Below are 19,812 nucleotides of genomic sequence, written 5' to 3'. Positions count from 1 at the left end.
GATCCAGGCGCTTCCCCCACCCCAAGCGGCTGCCGTGCCCGAGGGCTGCGGGGATGCAGCGCCCCGGGGCGCGGTGCGATCCGCCCCCTGCTCTCCCTATCATCACCCACCCTCCCTACGCGTCCCCGTCCCCGCCCGGCAGCCGCCGGGCCCTCGCTCCCCTCCCGCCCCGAGGGCAGGCGGCGGGCGCGGAGCACGCCGGGAGTTGTAGTGCCGGGACGGGCGGCGGCCGGGAGGGGCAGCGGCTGAGGCACGGTACCGGGCAGGCCGCGGCGGCGGGACCGGGACCGGGACCGGAGGGGGCTCGGGGAGGGAGGGGGGGAGGCAGAAACGGGCCGAGGGGGACGAAGCGCCGGCAGCGCCTCCTGAGGAAGCTGGGCTGTGGTGGGCGGTTTGTGTTCTCGGTGGCAGGGCTGGTCTGTGTTGCTGCAGGGAGACGGGAAGGGGGGTGGGGTGGTGAGGTGAGCTACCCTCCTGTCAGCCCTCCGAATATCGAGGCTGCTCTGGCCTTAATATGGACTTAACATTAGTATTATTTTAATTTAGCTGCATTTTCTCTTTTAAGCGGCCGATGAGAAGTAACTGGTCGTAATGGGAGGCCTTAAAGGTTTAGTCTTTGATGGAAATGTTTAAGGTTACCTTTAACACATGTAACTGTGTGTGTCTGGGTTACCTCAGTGCTTGTCTCATCAACGGGTCTGCGATTGAACATGGTTTTTCACTCATATATGCAGATCTTAAAAGCAAATTAGCTTTGCTGCTTTTCTTAATGGCAGGAAAAAGATTGAGTGACATTTCTAACATATCATTTGTTTCCCAGATACAGTGATACAGACATAAAAACTGAAATTCGTTGTGTTGTTGTTTTCCTTTCATGGCCTTGGAAGTACAGTAGCTTAATTTTATTGCTCTCTGCTGTTTAGTTAAATGAAAATGGAGGACTATGAAGTATTCTGTAAGAAGCATCTTACCAGAATCCAGGGAGAGGCGATAAAGACAGAAACCTCTTTCATTGTTCAGCACAAAAATATCTCCTTCATTCAGTTCCATGGAGTTCCTGTGCTTTCGCCCCTGGTAAGGCTTCTCTTTCTTTTTCTTTCCTTCCCTGATGTGTAACCTGTGCTTTGATATGTGTGTAGTGATGCTTCTGAAGGTACAGTTCTGTTTTAAGGTACTACCTGACCGCTGCTTAGTGTAGTCTAGGCATTCCTAGCTTTAATTTTCCTAGCTTTAATTTTCCAAGGTAAAGGGGTAAGTTTTTTTTCAGTTGGTTGGTGTTTTTTGTTTTGTTTTGTTTTGTTTTTTCTGTTTGTTCGTTTCAATGACTGCTGTCATTTCTTGATTCTTCATTTATTATTGTCACATGGAGAGTGAAAATATTTGTAGTGTTAAATAGATAAATGTTAGTGCTGGGCTTAACTCTAATATTATATTGACATTCCAAATGTCAAATAATCTGTTTGTTTAAAACTGTCCAAAAATAATAATGTGAGAGTGGGAATAGGAAATACTGAGGTTGTTAAAAAGCTTTTTAATTATACTTCTTTTTCTCATGTATTTGTACCTTCCTCCTATATATTTTACAGGGTCATCAGATACGTTAAAGCTATTCTAAATTTAAACAGATCCAAGCAGAAAGCTGTTGGTAGTTTGTGTTGCAGTGATGGGAATTATGAATGGAGAGTATGTCTGACAATGATCTCCAAAAGTTGTGATGCAGATATACATTGGAGACTAGAAGAGTATATTGTAATATTTTTCATTTATAAATGGGTGCATTTTTGAATTTTCATAGAAGAAATGTATAATTTGGCTAGACACTGCTTAATTTTGGAGAACTTTATGAAACCACTTTTTGGAAATTTTGTAAATTTAGTTTTGACTTTTATCCAAACTACATATTCTAAAGTAGTAACTTAGAAGATTTTCTGATACAGGTTTTTGAAAGGATCCAAAAACTTGTTAGCTTACATTTCTGTTTGTCTGTCTAATTGTGAAATTCACCACTGGTTCAGAGGGCAAGTGCAAGCTAGTCCTTCACAGAGCTTAATAAATTGAGTGCAGGTAGGAAGGTTGGTCACAGGGCTGCCAAAAGCCCCCATCTCCATGGAAAACTGGGAAAGACCTGTCTTGCAATCTGAGTCCTGTGTCATTTGAAGTTGGCATTACAGCATGTAATGCTCATAAAAAAAAATATAAACTATCTTTTGAATTCATATTCATTAGCATGTATGCCAAAAAAGGCATTTAGTGCAACTGCATAAAAAAGTGTAATTGGTTAAAAAGAAATTGGCATTTAAAGTGTGTGCAAAATCTCAGCTTTGGTGTTGATTTTTTTTCTTCTGTTCTTAGTTTCTGTGGTTTTAATTTATTTCTTTAATTCTGTATTGTAACTTGCATTTAGTGGTATAAACCGTGTTTCTTACACTCTGTTTTGCAGCTGAACTTTGAAAAGAAAAAGGAAATAGAACAGTATAAACAGAAAGCACTGGATCTAGAGACCTGGAGACAGAACTCCAAGAAAAGAGCTTTACTGAATCGTGTTCAGGAGATTCTAGAAAATGTTCAGGTAGTGTTCAAATCCTTTTTATAGCTTTAGAGGAAACATCTCCTTACATATGCTTTGAGAAAGGGCTGGGATTTAGGTATTCACTTGTGAAATTAATAGCAGTTAACTCTCAAGAACCAGCATTTGCTAGTATTTGTGCTGTGTGACCAAATGATTGATTATTTAGCAGTAGTCTCTACATTCATTGTAATGTATGGGATTTGCTCTTCACTGCTTGTTTTGGTGTATGCAAAAGGCAGACCACACTAACTGACTGACTGTTGCTTTCATAACGCTCAAGCAACTAGATTATAAAAGCAAACAAATGAAACTACTGTTGTTACAGCAACTGGCGTGCTTTATTTGCAAACCTGTGGTTTAATCAGAAAAATGTGTATGTGTATATGTATACAACTTCATGATTACAGAAGTAAAATTACCTTTGAAACAACTTGTAATTCAGTTGGGTGCTTTGTAATTTTACTGCAACTATTTTTTTTCTTTGGTTCTTCGGTGATGAATTCAGTAGGGTTTTAACTGAAAAGAATATTAAATACAATCAAGCAGTATTATTTGTCTTTGTTACATAGCTGTAATACAGCCTTTAAATTAACTTTTTGTTTGAATGGGTACAGTTAATGCTGAGTGTGTTGAGTTACTAAGGTGGCAAACCTCTGAGTTACCAAGCTTGTAGTGTTTACTGGAGCATGCATGGCAACAGTCACCTGACTTGGGATTTGAAGAGCAGACCAGGAACTTGCATTCAGTACAAAACTCTTTTTTTTTTTTTTTTTCCCCAAGGATGTCCCCTTGATAATTGAATTGCAACATGTAGGATAACCTGTATTTTAGTGTGGAAATCCTTTTAACCAAATGCTGGCTAGAAGTACCATGTAATTTTCACTTACATAAAAGAGAAGCTACATAATGCATGAAATGTAACTAAAGTTGTTTTTACAAGTACTTAAAAAATTATATTTCAAGTCTCTGGATTAGTAAAGAAATGAAAAAAATATTTTATAGTTCTATTATCTTTAGGAATTATTTTGATTTGTTCTTAGTTGTCTGTAGGTTAATCTATTTGATGTTGAATTCTTTCAATTGCATTTCTTATTTAATATGGACATGATTTCATATTTTAACAGGAATCTTGCAATACAATTTGAAGCCAAAAAATTATTTGAATGTATCCAAATTACTGTGTGAAGAAAAAAGCATCTTTACATGCAGATATTTTGTATCACTAAAAATTCTGAGTGGACCACTATCCACATTTATATTTTAATTCCAGTAACCTTTTTCTCATTGCATGGAGCTCCATATTGTGAGTAATTTGAAGGAAATTTGCAGTACTCAAACTGAAAATTTTTATAGGTTTTAAGGTCTCAGCATTCTCTTTTAAGTGCAGATGAAGTTTGCATTAATTTGAAAAATCAGAGATTTCATCCAAAATATGTGATATTTTTCAATTTTTATTTGCAGATCAGGAAGGGATCTATTGCAAGTGATGTGAACACATGGGAGGGTGTGAATACGTGCCCTGCTTCAGACTCAAAAGCTTTGACTGACCTCACAGCTCCATCTGATGACAATTTACCATGTTCTCCTAAACAGCATGGTCCCACAGAGCTTGAAAAGACTCCAGAACTCATGTCATCAGATACAGTGGAGCAAGTGATATCCAATGTGACAGAAGTACTTCAAGCAGCAGAAGAGAATGTTTTTTCAAAGCAAAGCGAGAGTTGCTTCTCCAAACACATACCTTGTCCAAGGGCTGCATCTCCTGATAGCACGCAGAGTAAGCTTGTGTCACACGCTTTGCAAAAGCAGGAGGTAGCAGCAGTGCCATCATCTGACAAGGAAGTCCAAGATCCGTACGCAATGAGCCTTCAGAACCTGCTGAAAAAATCCAGGGAGTACGTAGAGAAAGAGCAAACAAGGCGTAGCTCCAAAAGTAATTCAAAGAGGAGTATGAGTGAAAGTCATTCAGACAAAGAAAATGATGCGGTTAAAACACCTGATTCTGTGAAAGAGCGAGCAAAGCTTACAGGCAGAAATTCCACTGCTGTGCCGCTTGATAAGCCTAGTCTTAATAAATCAAATACCCTTCTCCAAGGTACCTCTGCTCATACCAGTAACACAAGTATGTCAACTTTATCCAGTTTTTCTAAAGTGGACATTCCTATGAGAGTTGGAACACCCCCGCTGGTGGATTCAGATTCAGATGAAGAATTAAAAAATACTTCTGCGGTTGATCGTGACAGTAGCATTGTCAGGAGCCTCATGGGATCATATACCAAATTGCCAAGCCCAGAGCCAAGCATGAGTCCTAAAATGCACCGAAGGCGCCCAAGGCCTCTATCGATGGGACACATTGTTATCAATAATCCTGTGAATGCTTATGAATTGAGCCCTAAAGGCAAGGGGAGAGCGATGGATTTAATCATGCAAGATATTGCTGATAAAAATAATGTGTCTGAATCAGTGCCAAAGTTTATGGTGGACTTCTCTATGCTTTGCCCTAGCAGAGTTCCTGGTGTCATCAGGAATTCTGCAGCTCCCTGTGATGGGCTGGTGGTTGGCAAACTAAATCGACATTCCTTTGGGCCCTTGGAAAGCAAGGGGCCGTTGTCTGCTACAGTGGAAGGACAGGTGGCCATGGACAGCAGGGGACCATATAAAGCAGAGACTGCTGCTACTACTGCAGCTCCAAAACTGAATGAGCCATTTGCTATCAGTCAGTCTACAGTAACGCAGAAGCTCCTAGCAGTGCATGAAACCAAGCCATCTAGTTTGCTCGAAAATACTAAATGTAATTCTCCAGTAGAACTCAATAAATCTTACGATGTAGAAAACCCATCCCCGCTGCTAACACAAGGCAAGAATATGCATCAGCAGATGGATACTCCTAGTGTTCCCCCGGCAAATGAGCAGTTTCTGGAAAATACCTTTGAAAAGGTAAAACGTAGACTTGATTTGGACAGTGACAGTTGCCAAAAAGAAAACAGTTCCTGTGGTGTAACAGTTGGAATGGAAGAACAAGAGAAGCAGTGGTTGCAAGAACAGAAATATTCTGTGGGATCAGTTTACATTACCAAGAACGCAGCCCCTGATTCAAGTATAGTAAAAGGTAAAAGATTCATTAGTTGATGGTTTTTCCTTCAACTTAGTTCTCAGTTTATAATTTTTTAGGAAAAACCAATGATAATGTTATAATGTAGTTGTTGGTGGTTCGAAGTATGTATATATACCAAAAGAAACAGTTTGATTATGTCAGTTACCTTTTTTCAGTAATTTCATTATTTCTCTGGCTTTTAATCTCATTATTTCTCTGGTTTTTAATTAATAATGAATTATGAAATTTAAATTGCTACTTGAGCCTTTCTTAACTGCTACAGAATGGAGTCATTGCTGATTTAGGAGTCGATTGGAGTCAAAAGTCTTATAACATCTGTTGGTAACAAAAACTTGATTAAATAATTTATGAGGAAGGGCTGACTAAAACATTGTTTCTTAGTTTGGTGAATTCTGTATTTATTCTCAAGGGTGTCGTTTAACCACAAAAAATACTAAGTTCTCATCTGAATGTAGAATTTTGAACTTAGTTTTAATAAGAAAATAATATTCTATTAGACTTAAATAAGCCTACTGAAATACTCTGTGTAAATTAAAAGAAAATACCTTTTGAAAGGTAGGTTGCAAATTATTGTATAGGTATTTTCTTCCAGTTCAAGACTGTTACATTTGTGTGTGTCTCTACCACATCAAGCCAAAATGGCTTAAGTATTTTAACTCAAGTGAATGTAGGTATACTCTTCTCAGAACTAGATTTTTTGCATCTGTGTTTTAATGTAGGCTCAGTTGGTGCCACGTGCTTATCCTGCAAATATGAACATGCAAATATTTTGAAGGACTGCATTAACTGATAAAGTTCTGTGTAATACATAGTGGCAGCTTCATATCAAGGTTCTTGCAATACATAGTGGCTACTCGATGTGAATGATGCCATGTTTTTTACCGATGGTGCAAATTACTCCTGTTAAAGCTTGTATACCTGTGGCAAGGATCGCATATAAAATGTTTGATGCTTGATTCTTTGTATTGTTTATATCTTCTTAGAAGAGATTTTAAAAACTAAAATGTTGGCCTTTGAAGAAATGAGGAAGAGGCTTGAAGAACAGCATGCACAACAACTGTCGATTCTGATAGCTGAACAAGAGAGAGAACAGGAGAAACTGCAGAAGGTAAAGCAAAAAAAGACGAAAAATTCCAAGCTGAAGTCATGTGTGTTGAAGTTTGTCAGGAAGCAATTGGTTTTAAAGTGTATATTCTGTTGCTTTGCAGTCTTAGAAAACCAGTCTTACAGTTGATTCTTTAATTCATAGGAACTGGAAGAACAGGAGAGGAAACTGAAGGGAAAGAAGGTTGCTACAACAGAAATAGAAATTTCCAAAGTGAACATTAACAGTAGGATGGAGTTGGAGTGGAGAAAAAGCGAAAGTGGCTTACTGGAAAGTGTGCAGTCTCAGCTGGAGACAGTCCATAACACAAACTCAACCAGCATTGGTAAAACTTAGAATATAATTAAATATTGTGAGATGTTTTGCTCTGGGGTGCTTGACTGAACTGACTGCCCAATGTACTAATAGAAACAGGGCTTCTGTTCACACCTTTTGTCAGCTGCTGCCTTCAACTGCTGACAGCATATGTAAAACAAATTTTATTTTGCAAGTTTTTCTGGGTGGCAGTTTCAGCCATTCTTGTACTGTTCCATGTGTTGCATCTGCATAGAGTTGTTAAGGGAAATATTTGAGTAAGGCAAGTTAAAAGTAAATTGATCCGGTCAAGGATGAGGACATGAATTTGCATCGTGTCACAGAACGTTCATCCTGATGCACGTAGCTGTGGTCTAGTGCTCTTGTGTGGGAGGATTAGAAGGGCTCTACCGGGGGGTCACGTCTGTAAGGATGTACAGCAGTAGTCAATGGCACGTCTTGCCTGTTCCAGTGTGTTATGAAATGTTTGTTCTTTTTTTTTTCCATTGGTTTATCTAATTTTGCTCTGAAATGAATCAAATTTTCAGATTGCTTCTTGCCTGTAATTGACCTTGTAAACAAAGTTGCTACCTCTGAGCTGAGTTCTGCTTCTGGACTGTTTTAAGGTGCACTTCTCAAACAGATGGAAAACTGATGTTTTAACAGGAGAAGAGCGAAGGAACTTTGAGAGTAAAATTTCTGAACTACATGATTATGATTATTTATTATTCATCTTTAGATGCCATGTTAGCAACATGAAACTCTTCAAAACTGCTTTTTTTGAGATGTTTTATGGATAAGATTTTGTGTAGCAACTTTAATATTATGTGAGTGATCTTTTTTTTCGTGCTGTAGCATACAGATATTTTTTCTTCCAATATGGAAGTATTATAGTCCACAATGTGAATAAGAATAGCTAACAGCACTGGGAGCCTCTCTGTTCTTTCCAAAAAGACTTCCTGACTGCAGCCTGAATTAAAAGTTTGTGTGTGATTGATTTTTTTTTTTCCTAATTAGTTATTTTTATGGAGTGCTGTCTTATGTTTTGTTCTTAAGTACAGTAATTGCATCTGATCTTGTATATAGAGCTCTGTGTGTATTTGTATGCATAGTCATTACTTTATGGAAAGAAATCTGTGTGTTAAACTGTACACTCTGCTTTGCATGCAGGTTTTGCCCATACTACAACACCTAACACCTTCACTTCAACAAGTGAAACTTCATTCTACCTCTGGGGACCATCGGGTAGTGGAGTTATAAAAACCTCAGTATCTAGGCCAAGTAACAGGATCAAAACTAGGTGGGCTCAGGTAAGGAAAAAATTTATTTATAAATTTAAAAGTCCTTTAGTTTTTGTAAGATGCTGGCAATTCTGTAATAGCTGTATAGTAATAAATTTCACTGAAAAGTTTGGTATCCCTTCCTCTATTGACTTAAATTACATGGGACAACTGTATAGCATGTTTTTCTTGCTATTACTATATGCAAAATAATCATATGACAGTATATTGCTTCTGCTAAATTAATACTGTAGTGGGTACTTCTGGCCTAGCCACTAGCCAAAACTTTTTACCCTTATCAACAGCTTGTTTCTTACTTCAAAACTTAAGTAACTGATGTTATTTGAGAAATAATTATTAACTTCTGCTTTGTTTATTCAATGTTTAGAAAATGCTACTTTTCTTTTAAGGTTTTCAGTCCAGAGATACAAATGAAGTTCAGTAAGATAACTGCTGTGGCAAAGGGATTTCTTACTCGTAGACTCCTGCAGACAGAAAAACTGAAACATCTTAAACAAACTGTAAAAGTAAGATCCACACTTTTAATTATGTGGTTTCTCCTCCTGTTGAGTATGTTCTTTTTATCTTTCTTTCTCTCCTGTTGTCAATTGACAGTTGAAGTAATGCATTTCCTGCTTTCAGAAGAATTTAGTAGTATCTGCCATTTGAACACATTTAAGTGCTGCATTGCTTACTGTCATAAGGTCCAAGTAAAAGACAACCTGCACTACGCAAAAAGTTTGTGATGATTCCTTGGTTGTGAAGGATTACGCTTGGTGCTTAATCTCATTTCCCCCTCTCCCCCAGGACACTATGGAGTTCATAAGGAATTTTCAGTCTGAAGCCCCATTAAAAAGAGGAAGTGTTTCAGCACAAGATGCATCCCTTCATGAAAGAGTAATGGCTCAGGTGACATAATTTAAACTTCCTTTTTCTTTCCTAGCTATTCTGCTTTTGTAAAAAGAAGTTGGTTGTTCATGTGTGGTAGTATAAATACATGAAACTTTCACAGTGGCTTTATTCAAAAGAAAAAGTTTAAACTCTGTGAAGAAAAGATTAGATTTTTCTGCTGACACATTAAGAGGGATTTCTAAATTACCTTTTAAAGCGTTTTGTCTAAACGGAGTTTGGTGATCATTTCCACAGGAAAGTTAACTATTTTATAAAATTTTTAACTATTCTTTCTAGCTGCGAGCTGCTCTGTATGACATCCATGACATATTTTTTACAATGGAGGCATCTGAAAGAATGAGTATTCTGCGTCATGATCGTGAAGTTCGTAAAGAGAAAATGCTCAGGCAAATGGTGGGTTATAGTCACAACAATGCAAAATGCTTTTTCTTTTTTTTAGAGTTTAAATATGTTTTGCTTTTAAGAGACTTTTTTTTGCTTTTAAGAGACTCTTCCTGACAAAGTAAAAAGTTTACAATCTTAATTGTTAAATTGTGCTCGTGTAATTATTAAAAGTTAAAAATAATAAGAAAAATCACTGCAGTAGGAGATACCTGTCTTGAAACTTTTAGTGCATAGACATAATAAACAGTGAAAAACATGATGAAAGTGACAATGAGGTTTCGGACTTTAAGAATTTGTTATGCCACACAAGCCTTCTTGATCTGGTAGTATAAGGAAGATTCTTTGATTTTAAAGAAGATAAAAATCTTGAATTTAGCCTGAACGTGAACTTTGTACTGAAAAGAGAAAAATTTAAAATATAGCAATATTTTTATTTGTTTGTAAAGTAGGGTCAGGTCAGATGAGGTTAAGCTCAACTAAAACATTATTGAGTGTTGCTGTTGGTTGTTTTTGCCTTTATAGGATAAAGTAAAGAGTCCAAGAGAGAGAGCAACGCTTTCAACAGCTACGCAGAAATCTCTGGATAGGAAAAAGTACATGAAGTATGTGCAGATCTCCCTTTGGTGGGTGGAGGGTGCAAGAGGATGGGTAGGAAGAGTAGGAAATAGTGAAAATAAGTTTTTTTGAAAAACAGATTATTTGGAAACCAACATCCCTTCTAAGAAGAATGAATAAAAAAGCTTCAGGCATGTGGTGTATTACCACTTGTAGCAGTTCCATCTTAATTTTGAGAGACTTCTTGCCCCTATGGGCAAAACGGTTGTTCCAGGTTGTACATTTACAGCGTATTTCAGTGGTGATCAAAAAAACCTCTGTGCACTCAATTTATGGTTGACTTCTGTAGGTTATTTTATCAAACTTTCCAAAGTACCTAGCAAGAGAGATACTTGGTAGACTATCTCTGGCAAGGAGTATTTTTGGGGTGGTGGCAGACATCTGTCTACTGTAAAGCAGTGGACAGAATAGAAGTGTTACGCTCACTCATGCATAAAAAGTGGTTATCTGTAGAACTATTCTGGCAGTATTACATGTAGATGTAGATTCTGTTGCTGGTTTTCTCTTGCTATTTATGTTTAAGACTTACATGATGATTTTGTGACTTAAATATGCTTCAAAACTGTTGTTTCTCTAGGGCTTCAGAGATGGGAATGCCAAGTAAAAAAATAATCATAAAACAAAAAAGTCCTGAAAGCCGGTGAGTGATTACTCTTATTATAATGCTTCTAAAGAACTGTCTTATAATGTTAGATTCTTTGATCTTTGTTGCTTGTTTGTCATCAATCAGCTTGATTTTAGCCATTATTATGGCATTAATGAAATCAGATTTAGTGTGGTCTGAGAAAAGGGGTTATTACTTCTGAAGTTAGAAAATACATTTTTTTAATTTTCCTCAAAGTCGGTTCAGAAATTATTTGTTTACGGTTTTAACTCTTTATGTTCAGGTTCAAGGTTTCTCTCAGATACCCTATTAGTATCTCTTAAGCTTTACTTTTGTGTGTGTGCCTTTGCTTTAAATAGCTAGTGAAAGTAGTATTTTTACTATGGAATTTTAATTCTTGCCACTTTTGCCCACATGTCAGAGCCTGCTAGCCATTCTGAAACTTGCTGCGTGAAAGATGATGCATAATTCAGTATACCTTGTGAGATTTTATTTTATATTTTTTTAAGAGGGGAAAAAAAGCACTAATAGAAGTTTGTGTTTTAACAGAGTACTTCAACCAAATCAAGGACAGAATGCCCCAGTTCACAGATTGCTTTGCAGACAAGGGTAAGGACACAGCATGTTCTTGGCCTAACGTTAAAAGTAAATGCAAAGTGCAAGAACACAGTAATTTCCAAGTAATATTTAGACTTAATGGTGCAACTGTTGTTCAAAGGCAAAATAATTCTCACAGTACTTTGAGAGTGTTGAAGCTTTATTTTACCTTGTACTGCAAGAAAATACTTAGTGTTATCATCCTCTTGTGTATTGTCTCCATTTACACCGTGTTTTGACATTTCTATTTGTAACATTCATTCCATGAAGCTTTGCTTCCACTTAATGAAATATATGTATTTTTAAATGTAGACTGTAATGCCACAGTATCTGAACTGAATCACTTTCTTGTACAGAGTTTTAAAATTCTCTGGAGAGATGTTCTCTTACGTAATGTATCTTCTTAAGCCTTAATAATGTCAATAGGTGTTGTGCGCATAGAATCATTAAGGTTGGAAAAGACCTCCAGGATCATCTGGAGGAGCCTATATGCGATGGCGTAAAAATGATTTAATGCCAAATAGTTTGATAGTGTCTTTATATTTTTGGATACGATCTTTCAACATTGATGCAAGTGACTTATTAACTCTTTTATATTTAATTAGAACCCCTAAGACCTCAATGAAGGGGGTTGAGCAAAATAGAAAGAAGGCCTCAGAGAGCAGAGTGTCTAACAAGGCTGTTCCAGGTGTGTAGAAAATTGGTGCTTGGATCGTATAGTAAATAAGTTACTAGTATCGAGAAAAAATAGATGGGGGATATATTGTTTTCCTGTTCTTGTGCACCTGCTTTGCTGTGTCTTAAATCTAACCTGTCTCTTCAGACATGCACTGGTAACTTAACCATCCACTGTAAAGTTCTGTAAATGTGGGGTATAGAATGTACAACATAGCTCATTTGATTTCATTTGCCAGATGCCCAACCATAAGTAATTTTTCCAAATATATTCACTGTAACTGTTTGAGAGGCTAATAGTCAAACTAGAGTTGGATCGATTGTGTCATTGCAGTTCTGTACCTGTGTAACTTGTCCTTCCAATAGGCTTTGTTTCGAAGACAGGACAGTTTCAGAAGACTTGCCAGTGGGCATTTAGTCTCCATAGGCTGAGACTTAAGTTTCTACTGTAGCATCTTACAGAATGTGTGAGTCTTAATGAGGCAAAAATAATACTCCAGAAGTGGAGTATTCCTGAGCTTGCATACAGAGATAACTGGTTGGTTACCTTTTTAATAAGAAGGTTTGATAATAGTGCCAGACATCTCTGTTTTCAGCCTGTTCAGGCATGAAGAGAATAAAACTATGAAATATCTTTTGCAATTTCCATTTTTTAATCTGATTTCAAATTTCTTAAGTGACAAGCATTTATTTATCAACAGATGAGTTGATTTGGAGTTTTAAAAGCAGTTTAAGATCTTTATTACACTTTGCTCTCAAAGGAGAGTTCCACAACTCAAGTATAAAACAATTAGGAACTTCTGGGCTCAAGAAGTCAAACTATAATGTGGCAGAATTTCAGCTCCTTCTCATGGTGTTCTGAAATAACATTGTGTATTAAGTATCAAATCTTTCCTAGAAGGAAGATTCTGCACTTACTGCTGACCTGGAGCAATGCTATAGGGAGTACCTCTGTACTTTAGTGCAGAGTGTGCGCTGTTCAAATGATCTGTTTTCTCAGAAATGATTGTCCTTGTACTTTGTGAAGCCTAGATAATTGTGTGTAGAAAGACATACACTAATAAGAAACCATGCATATACATCTTTAGTACATACATCTACATTTCATTTTGAAAGGAAATAAAGGGGATGGGGGGAGGAGCAAATGATGAGATCCCAACCAAGGTTGGTTTGTTTTATTTTTCAGTTACCAATTCTCCTGGCAGTGTTGTCACCACTACTGTGCAGCAAGGCAGTTACACAGTTGCACTCAAAATTAGCAAAGATTGTAAATAATCTCTCTGAAATAGAAAGAAGAATATTAAGCAAGCAATATAACTGTAGCAAGCAAAGGTAACCATATGGCAGTTACTATTTGCAAGTTTGATGAAACGATCAATAACCCTTTCAGTTACAAAATTACAGCAGTTGTAAAGAGTAGTGATGAAAGGATGGTGTCAGTATCAAGCTTAGCATTGATTAGGGATCTGGATGCTTCCCCAGTCTCATATAATTGATGTTTGAGGTTGTGCTGGGTCTGTCTAGGCTGGAGTCACCTTTCCATGCAGCAGCCCACACAGTACTGTGCTCTGCTGGAACAGCACTGGTATCGCTCCAGTGTTGTGTCTATTGCTGTGTAGTGCTGCCACAGCATCAGGACTCGTTCCAAGCCCCCAAGAGCCAGCAGGCTGGGGGTGGGCAAGTGATGGGGAGGGGACATCACCAGGTCAGCTGACCTAACCCAACCAAAGGGATATTCCATAACACCTGATGTCACACTCAGCAATAAAAGGGGGGCTCTCATGGGGGAAGGGGCTGTTCCTCCTGAACAACCGCTATGCATTTTGAGGCCCTGCTTCCCAGGATGTGGCCAAACATCGCTCGTTGATGGGAAGTAGAGAGTAATTTTTTTCCTTTTCTCTGTGCTTCCACACGGACTTACTGTTTCTTTTGTTTCTTTTTCTCCCCATTCCCTTTCCCTTTAATTAAACCTTTCTCATCACAAACCTTGAGCTCTCTGTGCTGTATTTTCTCCCCCTTCCTCTTTGAGGAGAGGGAGAGTGAGAGAGCGGTTGTGGTGGAGCTTGGCTGCCCACCCAAGTAAAACCACCACAGGGGTGTGATGATCTATTGCATTTTTTACATTTCAGTCTGACATCCAGTTAAAACATTCACTGTCACTCTCCAGCATTGGCACTGTGTGTTGCTCTGCTGAGTCCCCAGGTCCGTCTTAATTGCAATTATCTAAGTTCTGACAGTTAGTACCAGGCAATGGAAGGAATCCTTTGGAATATATCTCTAAATTTCTCATTGCCGTTCTTTATTGCTACGTGTTGACTATCTGGAAAGCTGTGTAATGCCTCCTGTTGTGACCTTAGAACACAAAGTAGATGATTTAACCAGTTGTAACTGGAACTAGACAGCATACACAATATAACCTCAATTCAGTGTTTTAGACATCACATAATTTCCTGTGGTATTTAACAGACCACGTGGAAGTACTGGTATTAAATAAGTTAGACTACTTATACTACACATGTAGTAGAAAGGCATTCTGAAATTACTAGATGGGGAATGTTTGGCATGAAAGAAATCTGCATAACTTTGCATAATGAAGAATACCTTAAGTTGAATATATTTAATGTGGTTTTCTGTATATAGGCATTAATTTGAATAGTGAAAGATTTGGCAGTATGTTGAATATATTTGGTTTTAGTGAAGTAAGTTTCTTTTCAAGACAGATTCTTGAAAGTCAACTGTAGTAAGGCAACAAGTTTTGTCTGAGAGAGACCATAGAGAAACTATAATCTCAAGTCATTTTGAAAAGAAATGACATACTTATATCTGTAACTATGCTAAGTCTGCAAACTCTTAACCCATAATATTTCTATTTTGTTTATTGTCCTCATTCATCCCTAACTCGCAGTTAAATCCCTAATTTGCAGCTTGTTAGAGGGGCAAAAGGGAAGAAGGATTAGTAGAATACAGATATCCCAGATGTCACTTAAGCATTCAGAGTAGGTGTGAGAGAGAACTTCAGAAGAAGACGGTGATGGAGCCATCAAACTACTTTTTTTTTCCCCTTCTTTTGACTGTTCTTTTAACTTCTGTCAACAAAGTGCTTTGTAGTTCCAATACCACTCTGATTGCTGTCTTTTTCTAGCACAAAGGTATTTTTCTTTAATAGGTGGTCTTAAATTTAGTTTTTGTTGTGTACTCCTTGAATCCAAAGGTCTGTACTAAAGAGAGAACCTAACCTATGAAGTCATCCTTTTGTTTGTTTTTGTTTTAATGGGGCAAAGAAGCTCAGTCAGCAGCTTGCAAGATGTGCTAGGCAGGGAATTTACAGGGGGAGATTAGGCAGGGGGGAGAAAACTAACTTGAAATATGTCCACTTATTTCCTAATAGTGAAACATTAATAAAAGTGGGCTGATTCAAAACTATGTGCTTATTTTCTGTTTGTGAGATTTTTATATAACTTGGAGTGCACACAAGGAGAATTATGAGGGTAGTTTTCAATCACTACTAAAGCATTGTGCTTGTCAGCCTGGTTGTTTGTCATATGGGATCACAGGTGAGCTGAAGAATACAGCACAGGTGAGTGCTGGGCCAGCAAGAATGTCTTTTTGCGTAGTGGGGAACAGTGTTCAGATGTCAGGGATCCTGCTGTGGTGAGGTCTCTGGGGGCATTTCCAAAGCTGCTTTGCACCGTGCTGAATGAAGCTCTTGGGCACCTGTAAGTAACCACTCTGACTCTGACAGAGTAACTGAAAATCCTAAAAAAAAAAAAAAAAAAAAAAAAAGACTGGCACCTATTTGTCACATTTGTTTAATTGCCTGGTAACTGTTTCTTTTCCATGGCTGTCTTCCATTTTCACTGCTCTGCACCATGTGATACAACTTTCACTGCTTTCATGTAAATGTTTGCTCACATTGCTGGACACTCTCAATAACTGCCTGAACCTAATGAATGCTGAATTGTGCTTCTTTTTAGCAGCCTGCAGTGCTAAACCCTTATCACTGGAAGATAATTGTGCTATGCATAGTGTAATATGGCTTTCTAAATATGTATATATTTAGAAATTTGTTACACGTGGAGAGATTTTTATTTTACTTTTTAATCCTAAGCAGCTTTCTTTTTATTATAAGGGCTTTTTGCCTGATGAAGTTATTCATACTGCTCTTTTAATCCTGGTTGTGTTTGTCAACATATGGAAACCTACAACTGTTCTCCTGAAAAGACAGTTCATTTGTATTAAGATTTGAGTATTCTCTGGTGCGAATATTATTTTTTTTTAAATAAGTTATTGAAGTCTCTTTATGCTTAACAGTAAAGTTGCTGCTGAGTTATAGTTATCTGATAGCTAATAACTGCATTAGGAGTGTGGCAGATGCAAAGTATTTAATTCAAGTCATGCAAAGTAATTTAAATCAACAATTCCTATAATATTTTACCAAAGAGGTTTTGGCGAGTGAAGGTGTGGTGAGTGCAAGATTTGGTCCTTTCCTCTGTGTAACGCATGTGTGGGATGTTGCAAAAAGACAAGGCTATTGTTGTGGCAGCACGGGTGCATCTTGGTTTTGGCTGCTACTTCTTTGTGTCCCTTTCTCAGTTTTGGAGCTCTCTTTCTCAGATTTAGCAAGAAGCTCTTCCCATTTGCAGCTGCTGTCACAGAAAGTTGGATCACAAGATGGGAAAGGAGCTTATCTGTGAGGAGAAGAAACTATCAGTGAAACTTTGCTTTTTGCCTATGCCTTATACTTGCTTCCCTCTGGCTCATGCACACTTTTCTCCTGAACCTGAAAATTACTCATCTCTGGGAGTTGCTGTGCATTCAGAACAAGTGCAACAGAAGGGAGATGTGTTTTTGTGTGAATGTCTGAGGAAGAGAGTTTAGGCCCACATTCCAAGAAACCATAACGAAGATAATTAGAAATACTAAGGTCAACTTAAAATGTTAACTGCCTATGCTTTGCATTATTCTTGCTCTGTCACTACCTCTTTGTTTATTAATGTGGGAGGTGGGAACAGAAAAGTTGTCTTAAATATTTGACTTTGTATAGTATTTTCTTAATTGATAATCTGTTTAAAAGTAGTACATGGAATAGTTAATCATATTTAATCTGTCGTGATAATGTTACAAACAGACTTTTTAAAAATTTGCAAATTATAGTTGTACATCTTTTATATTAGCAGAAAAGACAATGGAACAATTACTGGGGAAGGAAAAACTAGAATGTGTTGTTACTTTCAAGCCTTCTAGTAGTTTTAGTAACCTGTTTTACTTACATGTTTGTAAGGCATTTCAAGTGTAACATTATGAAAATTCATTTTCAAAGTAGGCACTGAACGTATAATAATACTTTAAAATTTTGTCTTTTCAGCTATATTTGTTAGATAATCTTGTTTCAAAAGCAGTAGTACCAACTGTGAAATGGTAATATTTCTACTTTGTTTTTAGGAGCATATGCAGGAAGAACCCAAAGAAAGAAGCCAAATGTTGTGACAATTTAAGACGACAGCACTCGCTGGGATAAACAGGCTATTTTTTAATGATGACATTCTCAGCACTGATTCAAGTATTTTATGCCCTAAATGTTTATGTATATTCAGAAATGATAAACCTGCTTTGTTTTTTTCCAGATGATGACATATTCATACAATCATATTTAAGTAATAAAGGGCTGCAAAGCTCTAATACCGTGGAAAATTGCATGTTAAACTTATTAGATCTTCATACTACTGTGTACACATAAGATTCATAATGTTAAAGAAGACCATAGAGCAACATTAAGTTAATTCATGACTTAACACTATGTAATTCTTGTATCTCTCATACAATTTTTGTATGACTTAAAATTGCAAGTTCTGTGTATGGTTGGCACCATAAATATGCATATATATTTTTAGTTTCATACCATAAAGTTAAATCAGTTAAATAAGAAAAAAAAATCTTAAACAAAACTGAGCACTTTGGTCAGTGAATTTGTCAGCAGCCTTTCTGAATGGATTTGTGTAAATGCAATTACCTAACTTCATGTCTGCTGAGTTTCACAGGTATGGATCCAGATTAACTACTGGACAGACAGATGTACTTGCAATGACTGTACCGAAACTGCCCCTTTATACACATGGTAGATCAAACCATTGTACTGGAAGTCCTATGATTTTTTTTTTCCTTCCTGTCTGTGGCACTTTGTTACAGAAATAATTTTAGCTGAGATTAAGAGAAGTATATGTTCAACAAAAACATGAGAAGGCAAGATTTTAATTGTTTTATCGTTTCAGACTTGCACACGATTGTCTATAATAATGATTCATATGACTTATGTTTTCTTTTTGACGACTGCAGTTTTTCTGAGCAGTTTCTCTTGTACCATGATCTAACAGCCCTTGTACTGAAATCATGTTTCCTGGTTTCAGAGGGGTAAAAACCTCTACCAAAACCCAAGGAAAACAGTCTCTCATTTAAGAAAATCTAATACTGAAATATCATGTTCATATTTTGTCTTGGTTGCCATACTGATGGATATTATTCTTCAACATGAGGGGAGTGGAAGTCTCTAAGTTCTTTCTCTTAATGAACTGGTGATGGGATTTTAACATTAGAAACCAGAGGAAAAACTTGGCTACTTAAGTCTTTGCAGTGCTTACTTCTTTGCTCTTTTACTGTAGAACTAGGGAACTGATTACTTAAATGTGAAATGGGTTATATTTTGTTTTCTTCCTAGTATCAGTACAGTGCAACCTTGGAGGCTTTGTAACATGTGGACACTGATAAAGGAGAAAAAAAGACTGATAAATTTTGTTGGGTTAAACAGTAACTTTAAAAAGGAGGATTAATAGTAAGATGAAGAGAGTTATCTTCAGCAACGAACAAGTTGGCTTGCTTGTGGCACTAGTTGTGACCTCTATCAGTAAGTGTGTCCTCTGCAGCTAGTTACATTGTTTAAAAACAAATGTTTTGTACCAGGTGATACCAGATTGCTTATGTAGAAAAAGCAAAATACTTCCTAAATACTTTGAAGATGTCACTGCACAGTGGCTCTGTGCTGTAACTTTTATTTGAAAGCTTCCGGGTGCCTTCCCTAATGGTGCAAATGTAACAGTTTATGCCAGTGGAGAACCTGCCTCCTTCATATAAATTCTATGGCTCTTTAAAAGTTCAGATGTAATCCAAAAAATGCCTGAGACAAGCTTCCTGCTTACTGAGTAGTCATCAAAATGCTAATTTGATTTCCTTTGTTTGGAAACTGCAGAAATAGGAGTGGAAAACATCTCAAAGGGAAAAAAAAAAAGACAAGTGTAACCTGTGCCGCAGGTGGCAAAGCTTGCTGTTGATATATCAGAGCTAAGGACTGATGCTTTTAAAGGATGTTTTATATACTGTATTTATTATTAGCATAGTCAATATGTTGACATAAAGATAGGTTTAGTGTGTGAGTAAAAATGAATGCTTACCTTCAGGTCAGGTTTCACACCTGAGCCTCTTTTACTTTAAGCATGTTTCCAATGTGTGTAATAAGACCTTGTAGCACAACTTCGTTTGTTTTTAATGAACTTTCATGCGGCCTTTCTCTTGACAAGTGCCAGAGTTTGTTTTTTGTACTTGATCTGTGTTTTTTATTTATACATACTTAATTTATCTGACTTTTTATTTTGTGTGCAACTGTAATATCAT

At 37.2% G+C, this 19,812-nt stretch overlaps 1 protein-coding gene across 3 annotated transcripts; it reads left to right on the top strand.

Moving 5' to 3' along the window:
* The first annotated feature begins 197 nt into the window (after positions 1–197).
* CCP110 (centriolar coiled-coil protein 110) lies at positions 198–19,774 on the top strand. Of its 3 annotated transcripts, none has more exons than XM_032197435.1 (15): positions 198–250; positions 924–1,074; positions 2,441–2,569; positions 4,031–5,678; positions 6,668–6,792; positions 6,934–7,114; positions 8,254–8,393; positions 8,774–8,890; positions 9,171–9,272; positions 9,552–9,668; positions 10,182–10,261; positions 10,852–10,914; positions 11,428–11,487; positions 12,081–12,163; positions 17,593–19,774. In XM_032197435.1, exons 2-15 carry the CDS (start codon positions 928–930, stop codon positions 17,643–17,645), a joined length of 3,045 nt encoding a protein of 1,014 aa, XP_032053326.1. In that variant the 5' UTR covers positions 198–250; positions 924–927; the 3' UTR covers positions 17,646–19,774. The 3 variants fall into 3 exon arrangements, with proteins under 3 accessions (XP_032053326.1, XP_032053325.1, XP_032053327.1); XM_032197434.1 differs by having other exon boundaries at positions 217–255; XM_032197436.1 differs by lacking the exon at positions 198–250 and adding an exon at positions 340–384.
* Positions 19,775–19,812: the final 38 nt, after the last annotated feature.

The sequence above is a fragment of the Aythya fuligula genome, chromosome 15 (genome assembly GCF_009819795.1).
Source record: "Aythya fuligula isolate bAytFul2 chromosome 15, bAytFul2.pri, whole genome shotgun sequence".
NCBI lineage: Eukaryota > Metazoa > Chordata > Aves > Anseriformes > Anatidae > Aythya > Aythya fuligula.
This window is presented reverse-complemented; position numbering and strand designations above follow the sequence as displayed.

Bases quoted from the DNA above. Each gene is read 5' to 3' on its own strand.
- CCP110 (XM_032197435.1), top strand. From the start codon at position 928: ATGAAAATGGAGGACTATGAAGTATTCTGTAAGAAGCATCTTACCAGA. The intron at 11,488-12,080 runs GTAAGGACACAG...ATATTTAATTAG, and splicing joins AGATTGCTTTGCAGACAAGG to AACCCCTAAGACCTCAATGA. The intron at 12,164-17,592 runs GTGTGTAGAAAA...CTTTGTTTTTAG, and splicing joins GTCTAACAAGGCTGTTCCAG to GAGCATATGCAGGAAGAACC.